General features: G+C 37.4%; 1 protein-coding gene across 2 annotated transcripts in view; it reads right to left on the bottom strand.

Moving 5' to 3' along the window:
• Positions 1 to 15,145: 15,145 nt before the first annotated feature.
• csmd1a (CUB and Sushi multiple domains 1a) overlaps positions 15,146 to 23,579 on the bottom strand; it is a 696,936-nt gene continuing 688,502 nt past the window's right edge. The window contains exons 69-71 of one of the 2 annotated variants that reach the window (XM_073872919.1): positions 22,433 to 22,565; positions 22,102 to 22,158; positions 15,146 to 15,518 (exon numbers count right to left, since the gene is read on the bottom strand). In XM_073872919.1, the coding sequence (XP_073729020.1) occupies positions 15,359 to 15,518; positions 22,102 to 22,158; positions 22,433 to 22,565 (350 nt within the window). In that variant the 3' untranslated portion in view covers positions 15,146 to 15,358. The remainder of the gene's footprint in view (positions 15,519 to 22,101; positions 22,159 to 22,432; positions 22,566 to 23,579) is intronic. The other variant, XM_073872920.1, reaches the window with a different exon arrangement.

The following is a 23,579-nucleotide window of genomic DNA, read 5'->3' as shown; positions in this document are numbered from 1 at the left end:
TGTAAAAACTACTTAAGTGTCTTAATATAACTAAGACCTAAAGTCCTGGATTAATCTAAACCTTGTCTGGGAAATGGCACCCATGTGTGCACCTAGTTTAAAGATCTTCTCCATCATTCAACTCAACTATCGTCTGATAAATTACCACCAGTGTGATCACTTTAAAAGGTACAAAAACAATCCTTGTCAGTAAAGCATCAGAGCCAAACAACTGTGAACTAGCATGATTTTCGCAGAATAAATGTGTGTTTTTGCAGTAAAATTACAGTAGATATGTATATTATAGCTATATAGTGGTGCTGATTAATCTGGATTGCAGGTGGTTAGTAAATAGGAGTTAAACAGTTTGCGCAATTCACCCATCAGTTCATTACATTAATAGCAAAAGATCACATAAATGATTTTTAGGCTTAATGTTAAAATAGACAGATCTGTCCATATGTTTACAGTTGTCATGCCACAGAAGAGAACAGACAAGGGTAAGTCAAATAGGGCAAAGTTTATTGAAGCAGGACCGCTTAAAAGTGGTTAACATAAATCAGGTAAATAACTTGGAAAGCAGATGTAACATCTTGGGTGACTTAGTATAAAAGTCCGCTTCGCGTCGTGCCCACATCACCACCTACAGTAGGGTGTGCATTATTTTCTAATAATTCAACAGCCCGTCGCCAATTAGTCCGCTTATACTACGGTTACCACACCTCAAGACATCCATCACATGATATAAGGGATTGATCCGGTTTTTGTACTTAAATTGCTATTGTGAGTAGGACTATTTCTTCCGCTTTTGCTTGTTCCAAAACGTTATTTTAAAGCTGGCAATGGAGGCTTGAGCCGATAATAGCATTCTAATGCAGTTATTAATAAACTTATTGGAAAGAGAGTGAGAGAGAGAGAAAGAAAGAAAGAAAGATAGAGAGAGGGCAAGCGACCAAGTGAGAGAGAGAGAGATTGTGTGAATAAGGCTATTTCTGTGCATCTCAAAGCAGCGCTGTTATTGCCTAGGAAAATCGTCTGTCATGTTGTTTTTGTTAGTTTGTTATTATAGTTAACTATGCAAAGCGATATGGAACTGTAATGCGGTCAAGAGTGCAGCCTGTAACTACCTTCGCCAGGCGTTTCCCAGAAAATAATTGCACACCTCAAAACGTTCATCAGCCAATCAGATTTAAGCATTCAACAGACCCGCAGTATAATGGTGTCTAAAAAAATGGTAACAAGTTATTTACTCTCAAATCCAGTTGATGCTTTATTTCAAAGCAACTTTACAGTGCATTCAATCTAAGCAGTTTTTCAGTATGTATGCTATATGAGAATCGAACCTTGTATGGCTAACACAATGATCTATTGAGCTACAGGAACAAGCTGTGCTGCTGTATGGTGTGTTATGTTCTTGTTGCAGCTTGACAAATGTGGTTTCTTTATTTTGTGTTCCAGAAAGTAAGTAAATGGCAGATTTTTCATTTTGGGGTGAAAAAATCCATAATTGTAAATGTATTTCAACTGGCCATAACTTATCTGCCAACATATTTTTGGCCAGCTAACGCATGTAAAGTTTGTAGCCGACATCTTTTCAGATCACCAATGCATGCATAATACAGAACACCCAAGTGATCAAACATGCAGCAGCACAAAATCAAGTGTGCAGATTAGCAGAATTTAATTTGATTTGACTATGGCTTTTGTAAAAGAAGGGTTGGACATTTAAGCTGCTTTCCAGGAAATTATTTAAGCAAAAGGAAAGATTCTGAGAGTTAAAGAAGCTGGAATTGTAAAGATTAGCTCGCTTGAACCTCTTAATGAAACATAATTTTCAACCCGAGGACAAGTCCAGGAAGATTGTGCAGATTTTGTTCATCATAATTTTTCATTTTTTATTGTGTTGATTTTTTGTGAATTTCATTAAAATATTAAAATAATATCTTTGTAAAGCCCACAGATCTAACAATTTATTTCTGCATTTGAAGAAAGGGTATTTAAGCCAGAATGAGAATTCGTACATATTTTACGAGTTGACTAATTCATATCAGTTTGTACTTAATCATGCAATAATCTACGATTATCATAAAAAACAATAACAAAATCCCACCCCTAACCCCAACATCACAGTGGCAAAGGCAAGTCGTAAAAAAGTCTGAATGTGGTCGTACGTAATTACGAATTGCCATGAGATAGTATTGGAGATTACGCAGTCTAAAACAAATGCTAGGTTATTTTTCGGTTTGGGGTCAAAAATGGATGAGCAGTGGCGGCTCGTGACTGCTCATCCGAGTGGCACTATTTCAAAATAAGTGTTCGGAGTGTCATGTGTGTTGCTTGCTTTTTCACAATATGTGTTTGTTGCGTCATGTGAACCATGTACATCACGTGTTTTGTCAAAATAAGTGCCTGCTGCACACGCGTCAAAAACGTTTATGATAAAAGAGACGCTCACGTTTACAAAATACACGCAAGACACTCCATTAACAGTAAACTCTGATTACGCATGAGATTATGCAAGTATCTGGTGAGTATCTGCCCTGCTGAAAAAAACAGCATACCAGCAAGACCAGCATATGTTGTGTTTTGGTGCTGGTTTGCTAGTGAACACCAGCTAAACCAGCATCAGCACCAGCATCAGTACCAGCTAAACCAGCACCAAACCAGCACTAGCACCATCATCCCATGCTGGTCATACCAGCAAGACCAGCATATGTTGTGTTTTGGTGCTGGTTTGCTAGTAAACACCAGCTAAACCAGCATCAGTACCAGCTAAACCAGCACCAAACCAGCACTAGCACCAGCATCCCATGCTGGTCATACCAGCAAGACCAGCATATGTTGGGTTTTGGTGCTGGTATGCTGGTGAACACCAGCTAAACCAGCATAGACCAGCATAATTCCCATGCCTGTCCATGCTGGTTTGATGTTGTTTTTTTCAGCAGGGTTAGTATCATAAACCCTTTAGACGCATCTGGGGCAGGCTCTTATTTTGACAAGACACGTGATGCCCACACGATCTCTCGAAGCGCAGGACACATATTTTGAAAAAAGGAACCACGCACACGACGGGCTACATACATGTTGTGACGAACTTCGCATCGAGCGCCCTCGAAAAAAGAAGTCACCGGCTGTCACCGTGGATGAGCCCAACACGATGGGTTGTACAGTAATGTGTAACTTATTCAGGGTTGTTTCAACTCAAAATGCTTGGAAGTTTTAACCGATTGTTGGGTCAAATATAAAAACTTAATTTAGTTTGGTTTCATCCTTTTTTGACCCAACGCTGGGTTGAAAACAACCCAGCATTTTTTCAAATGCAGACATTTGAGTGTGGGCTAGCAACTGACACAACCACTTCATTCAGCCCTATACAGATACTTTCAGTCTTTGAAGGCCTCGCATGCTTCTAACAGCGTTAAAAAGCTTTCATATTGCACATTAGCTGGTGCGGTTGATGCATTCTCCTAAACTCAGTTATTGAAAGTCACTTAACCCAGGCAGAGGCTTGCAGGTTGACTTGGGAGCCATGAGCGTGGAAAAACACATCCATCCTGGTCACCTTAAAGTCAGATTGATGTAGTTGAAATAACATGACATGAGAGGGTTGAGTACAGCACATCCTCTCACTTACTGAGTGAAAAAGCTTCAGGATTGCTTTTATTTTATGAGATATCTTCTCATTTATCAGAACTGACAAGTGAAATGATGATTCGTTTGGCAGAGTCGTTCTACACCTGATGCCAAGATGCTTTAGTTGTTCCCGCACACTATTTTTGAGGATGCGATGCTCATAGCAGATGCCTCTAGCTTTGCAGGAAACTAAGATTTGCTTTGAGCAAACAGAAGATATATACATTCTCTGCGTGTTCTTCATAGAATATTCCAAAGAGATCAATTATTCCATATGATATACTTGTGTACAAGTCAGCATACACCACCAATATTCTTGCATATTACAAAATGTTTGCAGAAAAAACAGTGTGAGAGAAATCATCTGTACAGTAGAATAAATGAGCCGTCATTATTATTCATACTGCTAAAATACTTTCATATGCATTAAGACACACTGGATGTTATAGAATGTGCATTAGTGATGCACTGATAGCAAAAGCAATAACACACTGTTATTGTTACAGTAAAAATGCAGTTGTAGGGATCGACCGATATGGATTTTTCAGTGCCGATGCCGATACAGATTTTTGTTTCATCAGCCTTAGCCGATGACCGAGACAGGCTGACGATTTTCTTGAGCCGATATTTGGAGCCGATACTGCTTTTGCTCACTCAATTTACATCATAATAATGACACAATGATGATGACAAATGTAACAAGTCTCAATTTGAAAAAAGTAACATTTATAGAACTTAAAAAAACTATATTTAACAAATAGTAAAAACAGGTGAAGGTGCTATGGCAGCCACATATCGGCCGATGCCGATACACATAAAACACGGCAGCCACATGTTTATGTTCCATAGCACCTTCACCTGCTTTTACTATTTGTTAAATATAGTTTTTTTAAGTTCTATAAATGTTACTTTTTTCAAATTGAGACTTTAGCCGGCCGATATATCGGTCTATCACTAATTAATTGTAATTTATCAATATTTCTTTCTTATAAATTTTGGTTTTAAAACGTTGGTTTACTTAAAACTTTTGTTGAAACTGATTACATAAAAATGTTAAGTTCTTGTCGAGTTTTTATAATAAACAGACTTAGCAAAGCAAAGGAGAAATGTTTACAAATCGATTTTCATTCGGTGTAGAAAAAGACAAACAAGACAGAATCCTTATGTGGTACATTTCCACTAAATTTACCAGTGAGAGTGTAAAAAGTGTTTGTTAACTAAAGTCCACAGGGCTACTTAAAAGAGCACACTGAAGAAACACCCTATAAAGTTAACGATGTTTTTTATACAGTCAACATTCAGTCAGCCTGTGGCCAAGAATTGTACATCCTTGAAAAGGTTTTGACTGGCCTCAAAATGTGCCTCATGATGAACAAGCAAGGATTTAAAAATAATAATAATTATTATTATAAATAACAAATGAGGCAAACATCTGTTTTGTACGTTTACATGGATGACACAAGTCATCCGCTTGCTGCTACCTTTTACATACTGATAATTCAGCTTACATCTAACCAAAAGGCTCCCTAGTGCAGATTTATAAAACAAGGACACACAAATTCTGTGGTTTTTGAGTGGTGGTTACGCAAGAAGTCTGATTTTTAATTATAAATGGTGTGGCCCAATTTTGCATGCTGTAGATTGTGAATGACAGGGAGGCGACGCAGAGTTTTAGACTGTATGAAATTACTGCTGTGCCAAAATGAGGGAGTTTATGAATAGTATAGCACACGCAACTGTCACCATAACTACACAAGAGCTATTTATGAAACGTTTTGCCGCCGCCTTCTCTCTGAAAGATCATAAGTGTGTTTTGTATTTTTAAATGCAATAGGGCCCAGCAAAAAAAGGTTCAATTTGTGCACCCTACTGTTTCTGAATTTGGCAATGTAGATTTTCAATCAAAACTGTCCTGTATAATTTAACCCATTACCTGAGTTTACTTTAATATTTATCATGTAAATTTTCCTCTAATCATAACAAAGTACTTATCAATGGAAAAGTCTAAGAGTCTGGAATACATATTTCAAACGTGTTTTATAAAAAAGCGTTCAGTATGGAGATTTATCGATTCATTTACTAAAAGAGTGTGACCGTGTGTCTCAATCAGCTCCCTTGTTCAGTAGTCAGGGCACTGATCAGGGAGTCGGACATTTTAAGAGCTGTCTCAATCGCAAAATCCATCCAGTGCACTGGAACGTTCATTCCCTAAAATTTCCCACAAAGCAACGCAAAAACCAGTGAGCATCGATTGTTCCTTACAGGAAATCACGTGACCTTTTCTGAAACTCGCCAACCGAACATCACGTGTTCCAACTCAATAAACTTATGAAATGTGACAGAACTTTTACAAAGACAAACGTTTGTTTTAGTTTTAAATATAAACACGCATCGCTACACAGTAAGGAACCACAATCTACTCAATATTTAAAATAAGAGCATTTATTTAAAATTTTAAAAATATATATATATATATACACATTTAAAAAGTAATTATATTCCTCTAATTTTATGCACAGATATGTAAGAGAATAATGACAGCGTTTTTCACAATGTACTATTTAAAATTAAGAAAGAGATTTGCTGGTTTTGCCGGTCGTTGATGAGTAACCGCTGTGAGTGATCACAAAGCACTTAAGCAGCCACGTGACAGAAAAATAAGTGAACAGTCTCCCAATGTCAAGTGAGCTAGGGTCCTTACCAGTGCCCGAACCTGTGTACATGATATACTGATTCACGACCTCAGGAGCTAGGGAACGAATTGAGACACAGGGCGAATCAAAACATTTATATTCTGGTGTGAAGCATTTTCATTTTTATAATTTGATGTAATTTGATGTATACTATACACACTTACCTAAAGGATAATTAGGAACACCTGTTCAATTTCTCATTAATGCAATTATCTAATCAACTAACCACATGGCAGTTGTCTCAATGCATTTAGGGGTGTGGTCCTGGTCAAGACAATCTCCTGAACTTCAAACTGAATGTTAGAATGGGAAAGAAAGGTGATTTAAGCTATTTTGAGAGTGGCATGTTTGTTGGTGGCAGACCGGTCCAGCAACTTTGACTGAAATAACCACAGAGGTATGCAGCAAAGCATTTGTGAAGCCATAACACACACAACCTTGAGGTGGATGGGCTACAACAGCAGAAGACCCCACCGGGTACCACTCATCTCCACTACAAATAGGAAAAAGTGTCTACAATTTGCACAAGCTCACCAAAATTGGACAAATGGAAAAATGTTGCCTGGTCTGATGAGTCTCGATTTCTGTTGAGACATTCAGATGGTAGAGTCAGAATGAGAACATGGATCCATCATGCCTTGTTACCACTGTGCAGGCTGGTGGTGGTGGTGTAATGGTGTGGGGGATATTTTCTTGGCCCCTTAGTGCCAATTGGGCATTGTTTAAATGCCACAGCCTACCGGAGCATTGTTTCTGACCATGTCCATCCCTTTATGACCACCATGTACTCATCCTCTGATGGCTACTTATAGCAGGATAATGCACCATGTCACAAAGCTCGAATCATTTCAAATTGGTTTGTTGAACATGACAATGAGTTCACTGTACTAAAATGGCCCCCACAGTGACCAGATCTCAACCCAATAGAGCATCTTTGGGATGTGGTGGAATGGGTGCTTCATGCCCTGGATGTGCATCCCACAAATCTCTAGCAACTGCAAGATGCTATCCTATCAATATGGGCCAACATTTCTAAAGAATGCTTTCAGCACCTTGTTGAATCAATGCCACGTAGAATTAAGGCAGTTCTGAAGGTGACAGGGGGTCAAACACAGTATTAGTATGGTGTTCCCAATAATCCTTTAGGTAAGTGTGTAAATTATGTTATTATTGTTTTAGCATCAATGCACTGCACATCATCTGTCAAGTGTGTACTGTATTCATTATGATCCTATCAAGTGTTCACGGATAACATAACCGAACTGTTTTTTTTATAACGAGGGATGACAGAGATTAAAAGATCGCTCCACTAGTGAGAAACGTTGTCATTATGTGAATAATGGGAGTGATGTAGGGAAGGTAAACATATTCAAAGAGTAATCCAAAAGCAAACATTGCTGTTTATCATCCTGCACTTTGTTAAAAACTGTAATGTCATTCTTTATCAGGTCTATCATAATGTGATTGTTACAGCTGGCTTTCATTTAAGGACACCTGTGGGGTTACCCTAAAGTTAAGACCATTTTTAGGATGTATGCGCTTAGGAATGTTATTCTGTATGAAACCACGGGTTTGTTAAATGCTTCTCTAATTCTGATTGGCTGAGAAATGTTTTATGGCTGTTGATTATTTTTCTGTAAACTGCACAACTTGTCAAATGTCTTAAAAATAGGCACCAGAGACAAATAGAAATAATTTACTTTACCATGAAATTACCATGGTTACCAAACAGTTGAGATAAGATTTTAAAGTTAAGATTTTTCTGTAACACGCCCCCGGTATCTAAAGTAAGGCCTATATATTTGTTAATAGCACACATACAAAACTAATGTGTGCATTCTTCAACTGTAATTGAATCCTTTATCAGATATTTTGACCTTCTCTTGAAGACAAAAATCTTCTTAGTTTAGATTTCCTCATTAACAAGAGCATGATTGCTATTAGAACGGACAAATTTCACATGTTTTCACATTTAAAATCATCGATGTTAAAGCTTTCCGGTCTCATGTGAGACTTATTTATGTCTCGCTGGAACTTAATTCGCGCAGACTCATGAATAATGGAAGGTGTAAACATACTCACAGGTTGTGTGGACTCATTAGGTTTAAGCAAGTGTTAATGAGGTCAAAGTTGTTGCCCCACACAACACTTCAAACTCACAAAAAACTGGACGGGTGCCATGAAAGGCAAATGTGGACTAAGCTAGATAAACTGAATATGGGCCAGTGATTTAAACATTTCTTTCTCAAGCTCTAAATAAGAGCTGGGCTAAACTAAGGTAACACTCTCAAAAGTAATTTTTTAATTTGCAGAAAATTACAAGAAAGTACAACTGACAATCAGTATCTGGAAAACCATTGGAAATGCGTGCCAATCAATGTCATGATATCTTGCATGTACCCCAAATCAAAAGACATATTGTGTCACTAAAAGAAAATGATCTAAAAATATGATTGTATTACACAAAATAATGTATTTTTTAAACCAAGTGTTAAAGAGCACCAATTATCCGATTCATGATTCTTCATTTCTTTTAGTGTGTAGGTGTGTAGTACATGTTATCAAAATGCAAAAGGTACAAATCCCAAAGTAAATCATTTCCAACTTTAATCGCTTTTCTTGGACTACACCAAACACATGCGTTGTAGGCAACAGTTTACTTCCTCGGCCTGTTGATGTGGACACAACGGTCATTATCAAAACCCCGCCTGCTTCTGACTCACAGCCTGTAAGTAGTCCATGTTTTCCTATTTAAAGACATTACTACTGACTCAAACACGCGTTTTGAGCAGTGCAGAGTAGCGCTTGTTGTTTATCATAATGTTTGTTGTTTCTATGATCACAAATGCAGACATGATTTTAATGTTTTAATATCCTTACCTTAACAATCTGTTCTGTCCAAGCAACGTTGGTTAAGTTGATCCATCAGCTTGGTCATCTGCATTTTCTAGATAAGCTTCGGCTCGTATTGATAAGGTAATAAAACGATATTAACTCCTGTCAGTATTGCATTGTGAGCTAATCTTCAAAACATGGTGAGGAGTTTGTTGCTATGTGCATGTTGCTATTAATACGCAAGTTATAATGTATAGGCAGCAGGTTGCTATTGCACAAATAAACCCCAACAGTGTGATCAGGACCCAACGCAAATGTAGACCTTTCGTGAGGAAATCACAGTTATTTTCGGTTTTAAGTTAAGACAAGATGTTCAAATGTCATGAACACAACTATTTGGTTTAACCATTTGTAAATATAATGTCATATATTGTCAGGATCCTGCCATAGGAGTCTTGTTTTAAATTTATGTTTTATCATGATGGCAGGGTTCTGACAGCCTCATGTTCTATGTGGAGGTTCATGGCCTTGTATATTAGGTCATGTGCCTCTGGTGTCTCGTTTCTAGTCCCCGCCCTCTTGTTCTCCCTGTTAATTATTCAATATTAGTTTGTTCCCTTCACCTGTGTTTTCCTTGTTATCCTGTTTAGTTTTTTCCTATTTAATTACCTCTTGTCCCGTGCTGGGTCATTTTGTATTGTTCATGTCTCATTCAGTTTAGTGTTATATCTAAGTCTTGTCAAGTTAGTGTTTTAGTAAAACCTTGTTCAATGTTGTTTTGCCCCCACGTGGGCTTTTGTTTTCAGTGTTTGTCTGTAAATAAAGTGTTTTCTGTTCACTTCCCCGACATCGTCTGCTCTTGGGTTCTGTTGTCTCCTGTTCCTGACATATATGTTATTAAAGACAGTTATGTTTAATTTTTGTGTAATATTAAACAGGGGCACCATTTTTTTAAGGGGGCAGAGTGTGCACAACTCACAGAAATTTGTGCATACACTAACATCAAACGAAATATTATAGAGCTTTCAGTCTTTTCCATGGCACCTACATTTTTAACAATCTGAACACCCCTGCTTTCATGCAAAACCCTCCAAAATAAAAGTGTTGATTAACTTTAATACTATTCAATCGGAATAATGACATATTGGCATCATATTTACATCTGAAACGGCATGTTTTATTTATTTACATTTTGTTTAATGACTTGTTTACTTATGTGATTAATTTTATAGGATAATGCAGTTGTTGTGCAAAATGCATTAATGTAATTTTAAATCCATAAAGTATAAACAATGAAAATGACATAAGCTATAGCCACATGACTGATTTTAATGTTTATGATTTAAAAAATATATGTTTAGATAAAATTATTAGAGGAACGGATTTTTGCATTGAATTTTACCTCATATGTGAGCATGTGTGATTCCGTGACCCCGTGAACTCTGGCGAACTTTGGCGTTGTACCAATATGAAACTAGAAATCTCTACTAATTTAACGTTAAGACGGTCATATTTGAAACCATGCATTTTCTACATAGAGGAGGTTAACTGCACATTACCGTACTGGGATTTGGAAATGTTGTGAGCGTTTCTTACACGTTTTAATTCCTCAGATAGCAAAATGCAGCAGCAACAGCATAGAGCTCGTGAGCGCGCTCAGACGCTAATGACATCGGCGCCGACTGCAGCGCCTGCCACAAGAATAAAGTAATGTAACAATATCAAAACACTATCAAAATGGCAAAAATCTCTGCAAAGTGACAAGGATGCAGCACGGAATTAATAATATTTTGCATATTAAACAGATTAAAAGACAAGTAACAGATTAATGAACGCTTCTTTGATTTTGAGGTTGCATGCAAAATCCATTTGGCTCAAAAAACCGAGGAATCTGCATGACGCCTCTGATATTAAACTGTACCTATCAAAATGATTCGCAGGATCCATGTTACTGTGTGTTATTAGTTTTGAGCAGTAAATATCTGGAAATAACAAACCTCCAAATGTCACAACTAGCCAATCAGAATCAAGCACTCCAACGAGCCATGTAATATTAATGAATAAATGTTGTCATTATTACTCAGTAATTAAATGAATAATTACACTGTAACAGTGAAAAAGTAAAATAAAATATAACCCAAATTTGACTATGTAGCTACCTTCAAAATACAAACCTGGATTTCTATGATGCTTCACATCATTTAGTCAATCAAAATGAACCAAAATTATGTTCTCAGAGCAAGTGTTTATACCTCTAGATATACAAGTATTGATACAGTTCAAAATACACCTTATTCAGTCCGCCACCATGTTGATTACAAAGCAAGCGTTGTGAGGGATGGAGCGTATGCTTTAAACCTATCGTCTGTATCAGGATGATGCTCATTTAGCCATCAAAACACAGAAAATACATCATTTTACAAATTTCCACAGGACAAAGAAACTCAGAAATTATGGATTTGATGAGAAGGGACATGTGATCTCATTTGAGGTGAGAATAAAGCATTGTGTACATAATATATGTTTTGGATATTAGCCTGTTTGGCTAATCGCCAATTTCTCATTTTGTAAGCATGTTTACTTTTCTTTAAAACATCAATATTTTATTACAACAACTAAGTATACATCTCCAGTTTGTATTCAACAAAATAAAGAGTAACATAAATACATGGGACATACTATGTTTTTTTCAAGACATGAACACTTACTTAATAACATGTGATTGACTTGATAACAAGCTATTTACGTGATAGTTGGTTGTGCAAGTATTGTCAGAGGTAAACCACATGAACCCCCAAAGTTGTGTACAAATGTTATTTAGTTAGAAATGAATCCTGTTTCTGTTGATTCCACTCAATGGCCCTCATTTATCAAAAGTGCATACACCAAATTTCCAGCGTACACCTGGTGTACACCCAAAACCACGGTGACTTTGAGATTTATCAATATGGACGTTGGCGTACGGCACGCTCAAATCCTACGCCAGCTCAAGAGGTGGTTTACGGAGTTTTAAGTTTAAGTTTAAACCGAACATTAAGCAGACATAGAATTTAGATTTAGGCAACAGTAAATAATAATAATAATAATAATAATTCTAAATATATCAATAAGCGCCATTAATAATAAAAATAATAAGAAGAATAATAAGAATATTACAAATTGTCATGCAATTATTAATGTGTCTTTAATCCCACTCTTTAAACTCCCAAATAAAACAATTTTAGTTCTTTCCACTTCCCTCGCTTCTCTTCTTTGCCGTCTTCCATGTGTCCATGGCATAAAATGAGGGCGTGGGGGAGGCGGAGACTTGAAGATATATGGGCGTGTTATTCTAATGACGATCGTTTTCAGCCGCGGCATTTATGAAGGGCAGGTATTGCGTACACCTGAATATCAAAGGTATTTCTCACAGCTTCATAAATCAGGCGGTGAGAGAAGTGTAAGCATAATCTTACGCCAACATTTACGCCCGTTTCTACGCAAGAATGATAAATGAGGGCCAGTGTGATTAAAAAAACTTGCCAGAGAAAAGTTTTTAACATATTTATGCCTTGAGGTTTTTGTAATCGGTATTTATTGGAGATATGTAGTTAGTTATAGGACTATATTAGTGTTTTTAAGAAAAGTAAGCATGCAAAATAAGTATTTAGCCAACACGCTAATAACAAAACAGATACAATGTACACATTGCTCTGCTCTTATCCCAAAATTAGGTCACATGCCCCCTCTTACTTTAACAATCCACGACTTCTGACTAGGATCCCTGTCCTGTGGAAATTTGCAAAACTATGCATTGTCTGTGTTCCGATGGCCGAACGACAACATCCCGACACAAAACAATAGGACCAAAGCACACGCCCTGGACATCCATCCCTCACAGACTTGGTTTGACGGACTGAATAAGGCATATAGCGATAGACTGAGCGTTAGATTAAAAATGATATAACAATGCCGAATGACCAGCAAATTCCCGGCACAGAGCTGAAATTCACTTTAAAGAAAACAGAAAGTGTACTTTAAGAAAAAGTTTAATATTTATCTCAAATAATACTTTTCAAAATATTTGTCATTTACCAATCTGCAGTACAGTTTGTCTAGGGTTCATCATTGTTCTCACGTCAAAGAACACATACGAGCTGAATATTTTATAAAAGCTCGTACATATTGACATTTGTTGGAAAATTGAAACCATAGATATATACTTATGGGTAGATAAACAGTTAATTTACATTTTTATACAGTAAAAACATTTATTTTAACAAGTTTACCTACATGAATCAAAAAGTACAGGATATTTAATAATTTTACAAATTTTGCATAAAAAATATATTTCTGTACAAAAACATCTCTTTTGCACCTACTTCAAGTCAGCAGCACATGACCGAATGACAATGGAGCGGCATGACGTGATCGATGGTGGGAATGCGGTTTTACAGCTTGACAGTCGCAAAACTATTTTACAGTCGTGAGGAAACCAAATTGTACAAAACGAAATCCAACAAAGAAACATTATTGCAGCAAGCCTGAGAAAAGGCAAGACGTGGATTATCTGCAAAACCAAAGATTGCAGCGTGACAGAAAGAAAAATAAACACGGTCCGGTTGCGCTAATCTCGGCTAATTCAAGACACACACACACACACACATGAAAACGATTCGATCTGAGAGCGTGACTCAACGAAACTTTCTTTTGATTGCAAATACAATCGATGTGAAAATGATATCTGATATCCAATAGAAAATCTACAATGATGTCTTTGTGCACATTTTATGCTATTAGCCATTGATGTGCAGAAGCGCAAGTGCATACGGCAACAGCGTTGAAGATACAGGCAACAGGAGAAATGGGAGCACATACAGTTTCAGCACATGCACTTATATCAGCGTGATCATGACATTTAAATCACAGTGAATATGCACCCCAGCAGCCCTACGCTCTTAAACTAGGTTCACGTACTGATGATATGGGTCACTGGGAACCGGTATGGGCCAGTCATGCTTCTGAATCTAATAAGGCAGTGTTTCTTCCAGAACAAGTTTGATCTAAACCCCGCTGATTTTGTATCTCAGTTGGGAATGAAGGGTGTGGACATCTACTGGTTCAGATTGGGAAAACTTGCTGGCTCCCATCGATCCCGTATAGGCATCCGCACACAGCTAGAAACGAAATCGAGATTTGCGCCATCAATGTCATGTTCTTCCGCACGAGGTATATTTCGTAAGTCAAGAAAGCAAACCGGTGAGCAAAGCTATTATGATTTTAAACGTCACGAAATGTCATTTGTCTGATTATTTACGTTTGCTAGACTTGACATGCCAGAAATAATGATAATATGTGCTATATTGAATACATAAAAAAATAAAAATGATTGTAACTGATCAAAAGTGTGGATTTTAAAGATTCAGTTGTGTCCTCGTCACATTGTAAACATAAACAGAACTTTATTTCAAAAAATAAATCCAGTCTCTCTTGATAGCCATTGCATGACATCATGCTCTCTATGGATATGGGTTTATGTTTATATACATATGGTTAGTAAAACCCTGTATATCATTTTTTCGATTCGTTTGTTTCTTCCAATACACTGGTTTCACATCCATTTCATACTAGTGCAAAATTTGTGCGATAAAGTTTGTATATTTTTCAACACGCCGGTTGACGTTTCCATCCGCAACCGTCCGCGGTAGCGTTTTGTCACCTTCTCGGTGAACATCTCTTCAAGTGTGCTGAGCCACAATAGTCCAGTTGCTTTCTTGATTTGTGGTTTGTCTTCACTGAAGAAAAAACATTGTGTCAACAACTTTGTGGCGTTCAAAGACTGCAGTATCTTTCCCAGGAAGTTTCTTTGATGTGGGAAAAACATAGAAAAAAATCAAGATAAAAGCAAATAAAAAAACTTCACCCTCTTTAAGTGCCACGTACGGTACGGATCCCAGAAAGAACGTTGACCTCGGTTTTGGCCAAATGTGTCAAGTGAGCTTCTTTGAAAAGTCTTCTTTCTTTGATGTTGAATTTTTTATCCAGTTTTGCAATTTGTCTGTAAAAAAATAGTCATTGTTTTCAATTCACCTTATATGTCTATTGTAAGCTCGTGATAAAACTCGGCATCCATAGCAAAGTGCAGTCAGTCGTAAAGGAGTGTTGGTGTCTTGGACGGAGCGTTCTGCTGTTTACCCATGAGGCATTGCAGGGTGCTGGCCCACAGCTAATAATGAAGGCTATACTACTGTGCAGACTGTATTGAGGGTCGTATCAAACCTCACAGCCTTCGCTTCGGTCGGCTTCATGTTTGTGTCATACATGGGATTTTCAAACGAAGCTTGTCCGTTTGTGTTCTCGTGACCTGCGTATCCATTGTACTGAACTTTTGGTCTTGTTCTGAAAATGAAAATAAAAGGCACGTAGTTAGGACTGGCAAGTCTTTTATTTAAGTAAACAGTACAGTATGTACAGAAACATTTTGTGGTGTACGAGTGGCACATTGGGGTGTGTTATTTATTTTCCATTTATGGAGAACAACACAAACATTAGAAAAGTTAAAAGTAGGTTTAAACTAAAGAACATGCTGCTCTCAACCAACAATGCGTAGTGACAAATGTGTTAGCAGGTTAAATTGAATGACTATAGTTTAATCCATACAGTCTACTTGGGTGATTCTCACGAAACCATTGAAACACCACGGCACTAATGATTTTAGCTTTAAAATGTGTTATATAGTAACATTAAAAAGCATCAGAATTAACACAATACTGTGTTCTACCTTGCACAATGTGTGATTTCAACATAAGAATTTATAATTGGAAATTTTATCCCAATTTCTGCTGACATTCTCATTACCGCAATGTGTCCGGCTGTGTTTGAACATGCGTTATGTTGTAATTTAATCAAATTAACACAAAAATATTAAGAAAAAAATAAATGGATGTTTTGCTAGACTACTTTAGATGACAGAAGAAATATTTACTGAATATTCATGTATAATAATAATAATGAAGAAAAATTAGGAAAATGATGTGTCCATGCCTGATGTTCTCATCCTCCGCAACACTTTTTGAGAACAGTTTAAGCACACATACAGAATTTTAATAAAGTTTTATTTTGAGTGACCAAGCACATGGACCAGTTACTTCAAGATGGCTACCAGGTAAGATCATTTTTTTACAGTTAATTTGAAATATTGTCTTGTCAGAATGCTTACACGACATTTTGATTATCATTACCGCAACTAAGATGCTTATTAAATGTTAATTTAATTAATAGAAGCATAATACTTTGATTTTAAATGCATGTGCAGAATCTCCAAATTATGTTCTTTTAGGTTTGTCATGTCATTTTGAAAATATGTCAGTGTTGATGTTTTCTGACTGTTGCGGTAATGAGATTTTTTAGGACTAATTTTTTTTAATTATGTTACAAAAAGTGTTAAATGATAAGTAAAAGTTTTTAAATTAATGTTCCAATTTATTCCAGACTTTGTTTTTCAATGTCTGGTGGGAAAAAAAGTAAATTTAAGCAATTTTTACATTTTCATGCTTGACATTTTTAAAACCAAGTTTTCGTGAGAATCACCCACTTACACTTTTCATTAGAAAACACAATCAGTTTTAACTAAGAATAGTTTCCCAAAAAAAACTAACTTTTTTAATCATCTATCGTCATGTCATTCAGATCGCTTTTAGAGTTGTTACACACAAGGTCAAATTTGTTTTATTATATAAACCAACACCAGATGACCACATGACAGAATGCCTTTAGTAAAGCACCAAAACACTGACAAAAAGCAACACAAATATATCATAAATGGATGTCAACGTCTCTGTCTTTAAGCTTTGAGTAAGGAACAAGTCGAAATTCACTTTCCATTCACAAGTGGATAGATGTTTAAATCAAAAACGACACCTCAAAAGTTTCACATCATTTTTGATGTCATTGATGCTAAATGCCACAGGAGTCACATGACATTTAAGCGCTTTGACAGAGAGGAAAATTATCTTGTTTTTCTTCAGGTTTGACAGCTGGTATGGATTGTATATTTTTCCCAACTGTTTGCTCTAACTGGTTGCAAATAATTTGATAAAGGTCTTTTGCTGCCATTCTGCTTGCCACAAATACAGTAGGGCTAAATCACATGTGATGCGCATCTTGTCAGTAAAGCCGGTTCCTTGATTAGTAGCAGTGCTTTAAGTGGGCCGGAACGCGCCGGTACTCAGTACCGCCACTTCTAAATATAGCTCTTGAGCGTACCACCACCTCTCCGTGAGCCCAGAACGTGCTTTTAGCGTACCGGAACGCTCATTTGCACATCTGTTTAAATCAGAGGTTTTAATCCTTTGGCTGCGCTGCCGCTTTTCAGAGCGCTCTTCACAATGTACACTTCCTAATTCGCCCCACCGAGAGCAGAGACTACATTACCCATACACCTTTGAGTTTACAAGTTAAAAGCGTCTGCGTCGCCTTTGCTGTCAGTCAGCCTCAACGTGGTGTGGAGAGGTGTGTGTTTGTGTGAATGAACGCTTAATATGCCCTCCTTGTTTTAGACTCTGAGTAGTAAAAGAACAAGGTCAGAATCAGAGGACTCGCTGGCTGACATCCCACCAAGCCAGAATGATAGCTGCAGGTCAGACGCAAGATTTTTCCAATACTCTTTTGTAGGTACTGTACGTGATAATCTTCGCTGTTGCGGCTGTCAGTTTGGTTCCCCTCAACGCAACTTCGGATTTCCTCAGGCGATGTGCAGAGTTAAAACATTCTTGAAATTGTAATAGACATTTAGTTTAATTGCTAAACTACAAGTGAACGAAATTCCAATGTATTTGAACGACGCGCACAGTAGTTTTACCACCCGCAAAATGGAAAACAATGGGAAAAAATAAAGTGATGACTTTCTAGTTTCAAATGGCCAGTATTTTGTTATTCTTGAACCCATAGACATGGTCTTGGTGTCATTTTAAAGTTTTTGTTTTTAAGCTCTTTCTAGTTTTAGCATTTGACCATGCTTTGACATGGAAGACTTTAAATTTATTATGTTTTATATAATCATGTTTATTAGCTATGTGTTTATTTTATTGTTTTAGTTACTTATTGTGCAGCACTTTGGTCAGTTTTGCGCTGTGTGTAAATGTGCTTTATAAATTAAATTTAAAATTAAACTTTACTTACTTACTTTACTACACAAAGCCTTACCGCAGGTTCACACCAGCCGCGTTTGAGACGTCAAAATTGCGTCTACCACGCCTAGTTTGCCGCTTGAACAGTTTGAGTGTACTCGCTTCATTCGCGCGTGAAAGCCATGTGTGAAATTTTAGTCATCGAAACATTCACGCGGAAATCTGCGTCATGGGAGGGTTTCTGCCAAAGTTCAAATTTTTCAACTTGCGCGTTTGCTGTGGCAACGCTCAATTCGCGCCATTTGCTCAAACATGACAAGCAAATAATGCGAATCGCATCTACCAAGCATCAACACGTCTTCACATTGACTTAACGTTGAAATCAATTGCGCTTGATGCCTCTACCGTGGCTGGTGTAAACGCAGCATTGGGCCCTCTCCCAAATGGTGGACTTCATGTTGACTTTCGGTCTCGTGGCCTTAGTTTGCGCGGGCTCGCTCAGTCTACGCGTCTGTAGGGTGTCCCATCCGTCATTTTTACCCCCCAAAGTCTGCTCATCAGTGCCCCCTTTGCACCCTTGATGCAGTCTTCGGTGAAGCCCAGACTGCAGCAGGCTTCACGCACTTTAACAACCCAAAAGTCAGGCGAAAGAGCAATTAGACCAATCAGACGATGAAAAGGAGGAGGTTTCTCTCGTAGACTCGCATCAAGGGTCCCTAAGGTCTGCACTACATGATGTCATCAAAGTATGGACTCAAGAAGTCCACAAGTCCGGAGTGTGCCATACGGGACAGGGCCTTAGTTCACTTACAAGCTGACCCTACAGTCACATTAGCTACAAAAGTGAGCGACATTGAGCGACATGCACTCGCTTGATGGGCGTTCCTTGGCTAGTATCGTAAAGCGGTATCAAAAGTCACTTCAGAGGTATTGTTAAGTTACAAGAATTATGTTTTTGGATTTAAAAGTATTTATTTCTCGATAAAAGTAACAAAATATATGAGATAAAATGCCAAACTTATCAGATACAGAAATAGGCATTTTCCGCCATCTTGAATTATTTTCTTTGACTCGGCCACAGACCTACGTCACGCTGCCCCTACACTCCGATTGGCAGACGCTTTGTCGCATCGCTCAGCATTTGCATAAAATAACCTTCTTGTCTATTTTGTCCCCACCTTGCTCGCGCAAGCAGCAAACTCATCATTTGTCGCTGGCAAACGGCCACTCCCATTGAAAATGAATGATAGCCTGTCACTCTCTCTGTGGCTGTTTCTCAATGTTAAAGGAATAGTCTACTCATTTTCAATATTAAAATATTTTATTACCTTAACTAAGAATTGTTGATACATCCCTCTATCATCTGTGTGCGTGCACGTAAGCGCTGGAGCGCGCTGCGACACTTCGATAGCATTTAGCTTAGCCCCATTCATTCAATGGTACCATTTAGAGATAAAGTTAGAAGTGACCAAACACATCAACGTTTTTCCTATTTAAGACGAGTAGTTATACAAGCAAGTTTGGTGGTACAAAATAAAACGTAGCGCTTTTCTAAGCGGATTTAAAAGAGGAACTATATTTTATGGCGTAATAGCACTTTTGGGAGTACTTCGATTCGGCGCAGTAACACCCTCCCTCTCCCATTATGAGAGTGAGAAGGGGAGCGGATTTTTAGGCGAGTCGAAGTACTCCCAAAAGTGCTATTACGCCATAAAATATAGTTCCTCTTTTAAATCTGCTTAGAAAAGCGCTACGTTTGATTTTGTACCACCAAACTTGCTCATATAACTACTCGTCTTAAATAGGAAAAACGTTGATGTGTTTGGTCACTTATAACTTTATCTCTGATTGGTACCATTGAATGAATGGGGCTAAGCTAAATGCTATCGAAGTGTCGCAGCGCGCTCCAGCGCTTACGTGCACACACACAGATGATAGAGGGATGTATCAACAATTCTTAGTTAAGGTAATAACATATTTTAATATTGAAAATGAGTAGACTATTCCTTTAAGTATACTTCCTTGGCAGAGCTAGTCCTTACAAGTCACTTCCTTCATTTTGTGGGTGATTTCAGCGTGCGAAGAGCTTGAAGGATAAACATTATGCATCCTTTCCTGTATATGGGATATTTCTCGAATGAAGGACTCAGTCCTTGGCTGAAATTCCGAAGATCCTCAACATTGGAACAGTCCTTCGGCGGATGTTGATGACGTAGCATCCTCGAAATTCTGGCTTTCGATGATCCTTCCTTGACATTGGGAAACGGCTTCTGTCTCTTCTAGCTAATGTGACTGGGGGGTGAGCCATATCGCATTCATTATCGCAGGACCCTTACGAAAATGAACCATGTTTTTTTGTGGTAAAAGTGTAGTACCAATTGTTTTATGGTCTATTGACTACTATTAGCAAAACTATGTTTTCCCCGCCAGAGTTGTTTAAAAGTTGCCAGCCAGCGCCAGCATTTTTCATGATTTTCACAAAAGTTTAATGCCTTCCAGAAAATGTTCTTCTTAAAATATATAAACATACAATATATCAAATGAAAGATCTCTGCTTTCAAAAAAAAAACAAAAAAAACGTTTCATCCTACCTTCATTAGTTTTATCATCCCTCAAATACGGGTAAGTTTCTTCAAAAATACCAAAATATTTTAAGCAAAAAGATGAGATAATTCAACTTTTATAAAGGACTTTTGATAGAGATCAGATAAAGAACAATACAGATACAGAGTTTGCCCTAGGGCGATACTTCCAGGTTTTATAGGTAGCGGAAAGCCAGAAATACTCATCATTGGCAGGGAAGCGTTTTCTCGTAATTGACTAGTTAACTCGTCAATGGCGGGGAAAGAGTTAACTGTAGTAAAAACATGGTTAATTTTCATAAGGGTAGATACGTCCCCGATAATGAATGCGAAATTGCTCCGATTTTTAGAGAACTACAGCTTTGTGCAGTAAATGCCGCGCCACCCAAAAGCAGGTGATGGAGATTTAATTAAGGAACCGGCTTTACTGATGTATCATGTGATTTATTGTGCAGCCCTAAAATACAGTCTCCCTTTACAAAAATGAGGAATATAGCCCACAAGTCATATGAACTGCTTTCATAATTTCCTGCTTTGCTTTCATTCTTTTTTTTTAGTTTGGTAGTATACGTAAACTAAACATTTCATTTTGTTGCATAGAAAACATAAAATCGGAAAGACTTCTCCCCCAAATAAACTTTGGAGGAGATTGAAGCACAAGTGTGAGGAAATGTTAGGAGAACTTTCCCAGCACGTTTGGAGACTATTCTACATTTCCCAGAAGATTTTACTGTGATTATGTTCAGGCCACCTGGAGAAACTAGAAATACCAGCACAAACAAAGCAACGTGATATCAAAGATGCATCAGATGTTAAGACAAAAATGATAATGAGTAAAAAACAATGACTGTTGGCCACAACCCATATTAAAGTTTATTGGATGCAAAATTTGTATAACCACACATTCAAAATTCCTCTCGCTTTCCTATCGCGTCCTCCTCCCGGCAATAATTAAAACCACAGCAAAGCACATTTTTTAAAGGTCACTGACTCCTCCATGCTCTAAAATTTGACTAATGTAACCCATCGAGCTTTACCTCAGCTGGCTTTTGATAATATGATTTATGCTCTTGGTCAGACTGTGTGATCTACATCACCTTTCAAAATAAATAAATAAATAAACTGTCAAATGTACATAAACAGAAAGAAACAATGATTTTTAGTTGATCAAATTAGGGTTGATAGTAATAATGTATTGGAAATAAAATGCAGACAATGAAGGTGTGGAGGTAAAGGGGTCTTTGCCTGTTGCATTGGTTTCTGGGGTCTTACCTGGAGATGGCCAGGTCTTTGGATCTCTCATTGTCATCTGTGCCATGTGATAGTGCCCTGCCAATTTTTTATTCATTTTAATAACTGGGAACTGTCATGCTTCATGACAATTTGTCACATTCTTTTGTTTATGTAGGAAAACTCCCATGCTTTTATTATAACATTGCTTTTATGCGAACTCAATGGCATTTATTGCTTGCAGAGTTTAATTACGAACTGACTGCAGGCAGTGGCGATATCACTCACAATTACAAGCTCGGCACAGGAGTTTACCATGACCGCAGCGATACAATAATGCTCACATCTAATGACAGTAAACGATATCTCTTACCTGTGTTTGTAGAGGTAAAAGGCAAACCCTGATAATATCAGCGCAAAGAAGGGCACTAGGATGGCAGCGGCCACCGAACTGCTGTTTGTGCCGTAGTTAGGATTCGATGAATCCATATCTGTAGTGATAAGACCTGAGAGACAGTAAGAAATGAGAAAGTTATTTAAAAAGAATGTGAATGTTCAAAATTTGTAAGCAATCCCTGAATTTAAAATATTTATTAGTTGTATGTTAAATGGGTCATAAGATGCGATTTCATGTTTTGATTTTTTTTACAGTGTTTTGTAGGTGTTGGTGCATGTATACGATCTGCAAAGTTACAAAACTCAAAGTCTAAAACCAAATGAGAGAGAGAGAGAGAGAGAGAGAGAGAGAGAGAGAGAGAGAGAGATAAGGGGTGTGACATTTACGCCTCATGCTTGAGGTATTCGAACAAATACAATGCACCGCGTCAGCTGGCCAGTCAGAGCACACTGCGCTTTCAGAACAATGAAGTTGATATCACTATAAAGTGCCTTTGAGACCTCTTAATTTCCCCCTAAAAAATGTGAGATTTTACATTTAACTTCATATGTTTTGTATTAAGGAGACCTTAGGCTGTTAGAAATGCATAATGGTCAAGCTCCAGCACTTTTTATACTGCAAGCAAACACCATACAAAAAAATATGTCCTCCCTGTCATGCAAACAGTATAATGTAAATTTTCATGACAGGGTGGACATTTTTTAATCTAAAGTTATCATTTAATGAACACATGATGTAGCTGCAGTTAGCTAAGTGGTATACTGTTAAAGCTGACTGTGCACTGTATAAAATACATATTTTGATTTTCTGCAAAGTTATATGTTGATAAATATTTCACAATGACAGGGTGGACATTTTAACTTGACACCAGGCAACTAAAAACACAATATGATTAAAATAAGGAAAAATAAGTGTAGATACTTACTGTTTGTTTATTATATGTTTTAACCTCCACTGAATAAATACCAAATGGGGACGGGATGTCACTGACTACATCAGTTGGTTTCTTTAAGGGGCGTTTACCCCAAAATGACAGGGTGGACAGCAATTTCAGGGACACGTTCAAAATGCTTAATATTATTATGAAAATTTAAATATAAATTATAAAAATGACTTGTTTTAT

Source organism: Misgurnus anguillicaudatus, chromosome 11 (genome assembly GCF_027580225.2).
Source record: "Misgurnus anguillicaudatus chromosome 11, ASM2758022v2, whole genome shotgun sequence".
NCBI classification, from domain to species: Eukaryota; Metazoa; Chordata; class Actinopteri; order Cypriniformes; family Cobitidae; genus Misgurnus; species Misgurnus anguillicaudatus.
This window is presented reverse-complemented; position numbering and strand designations above follow the sequence as displayed.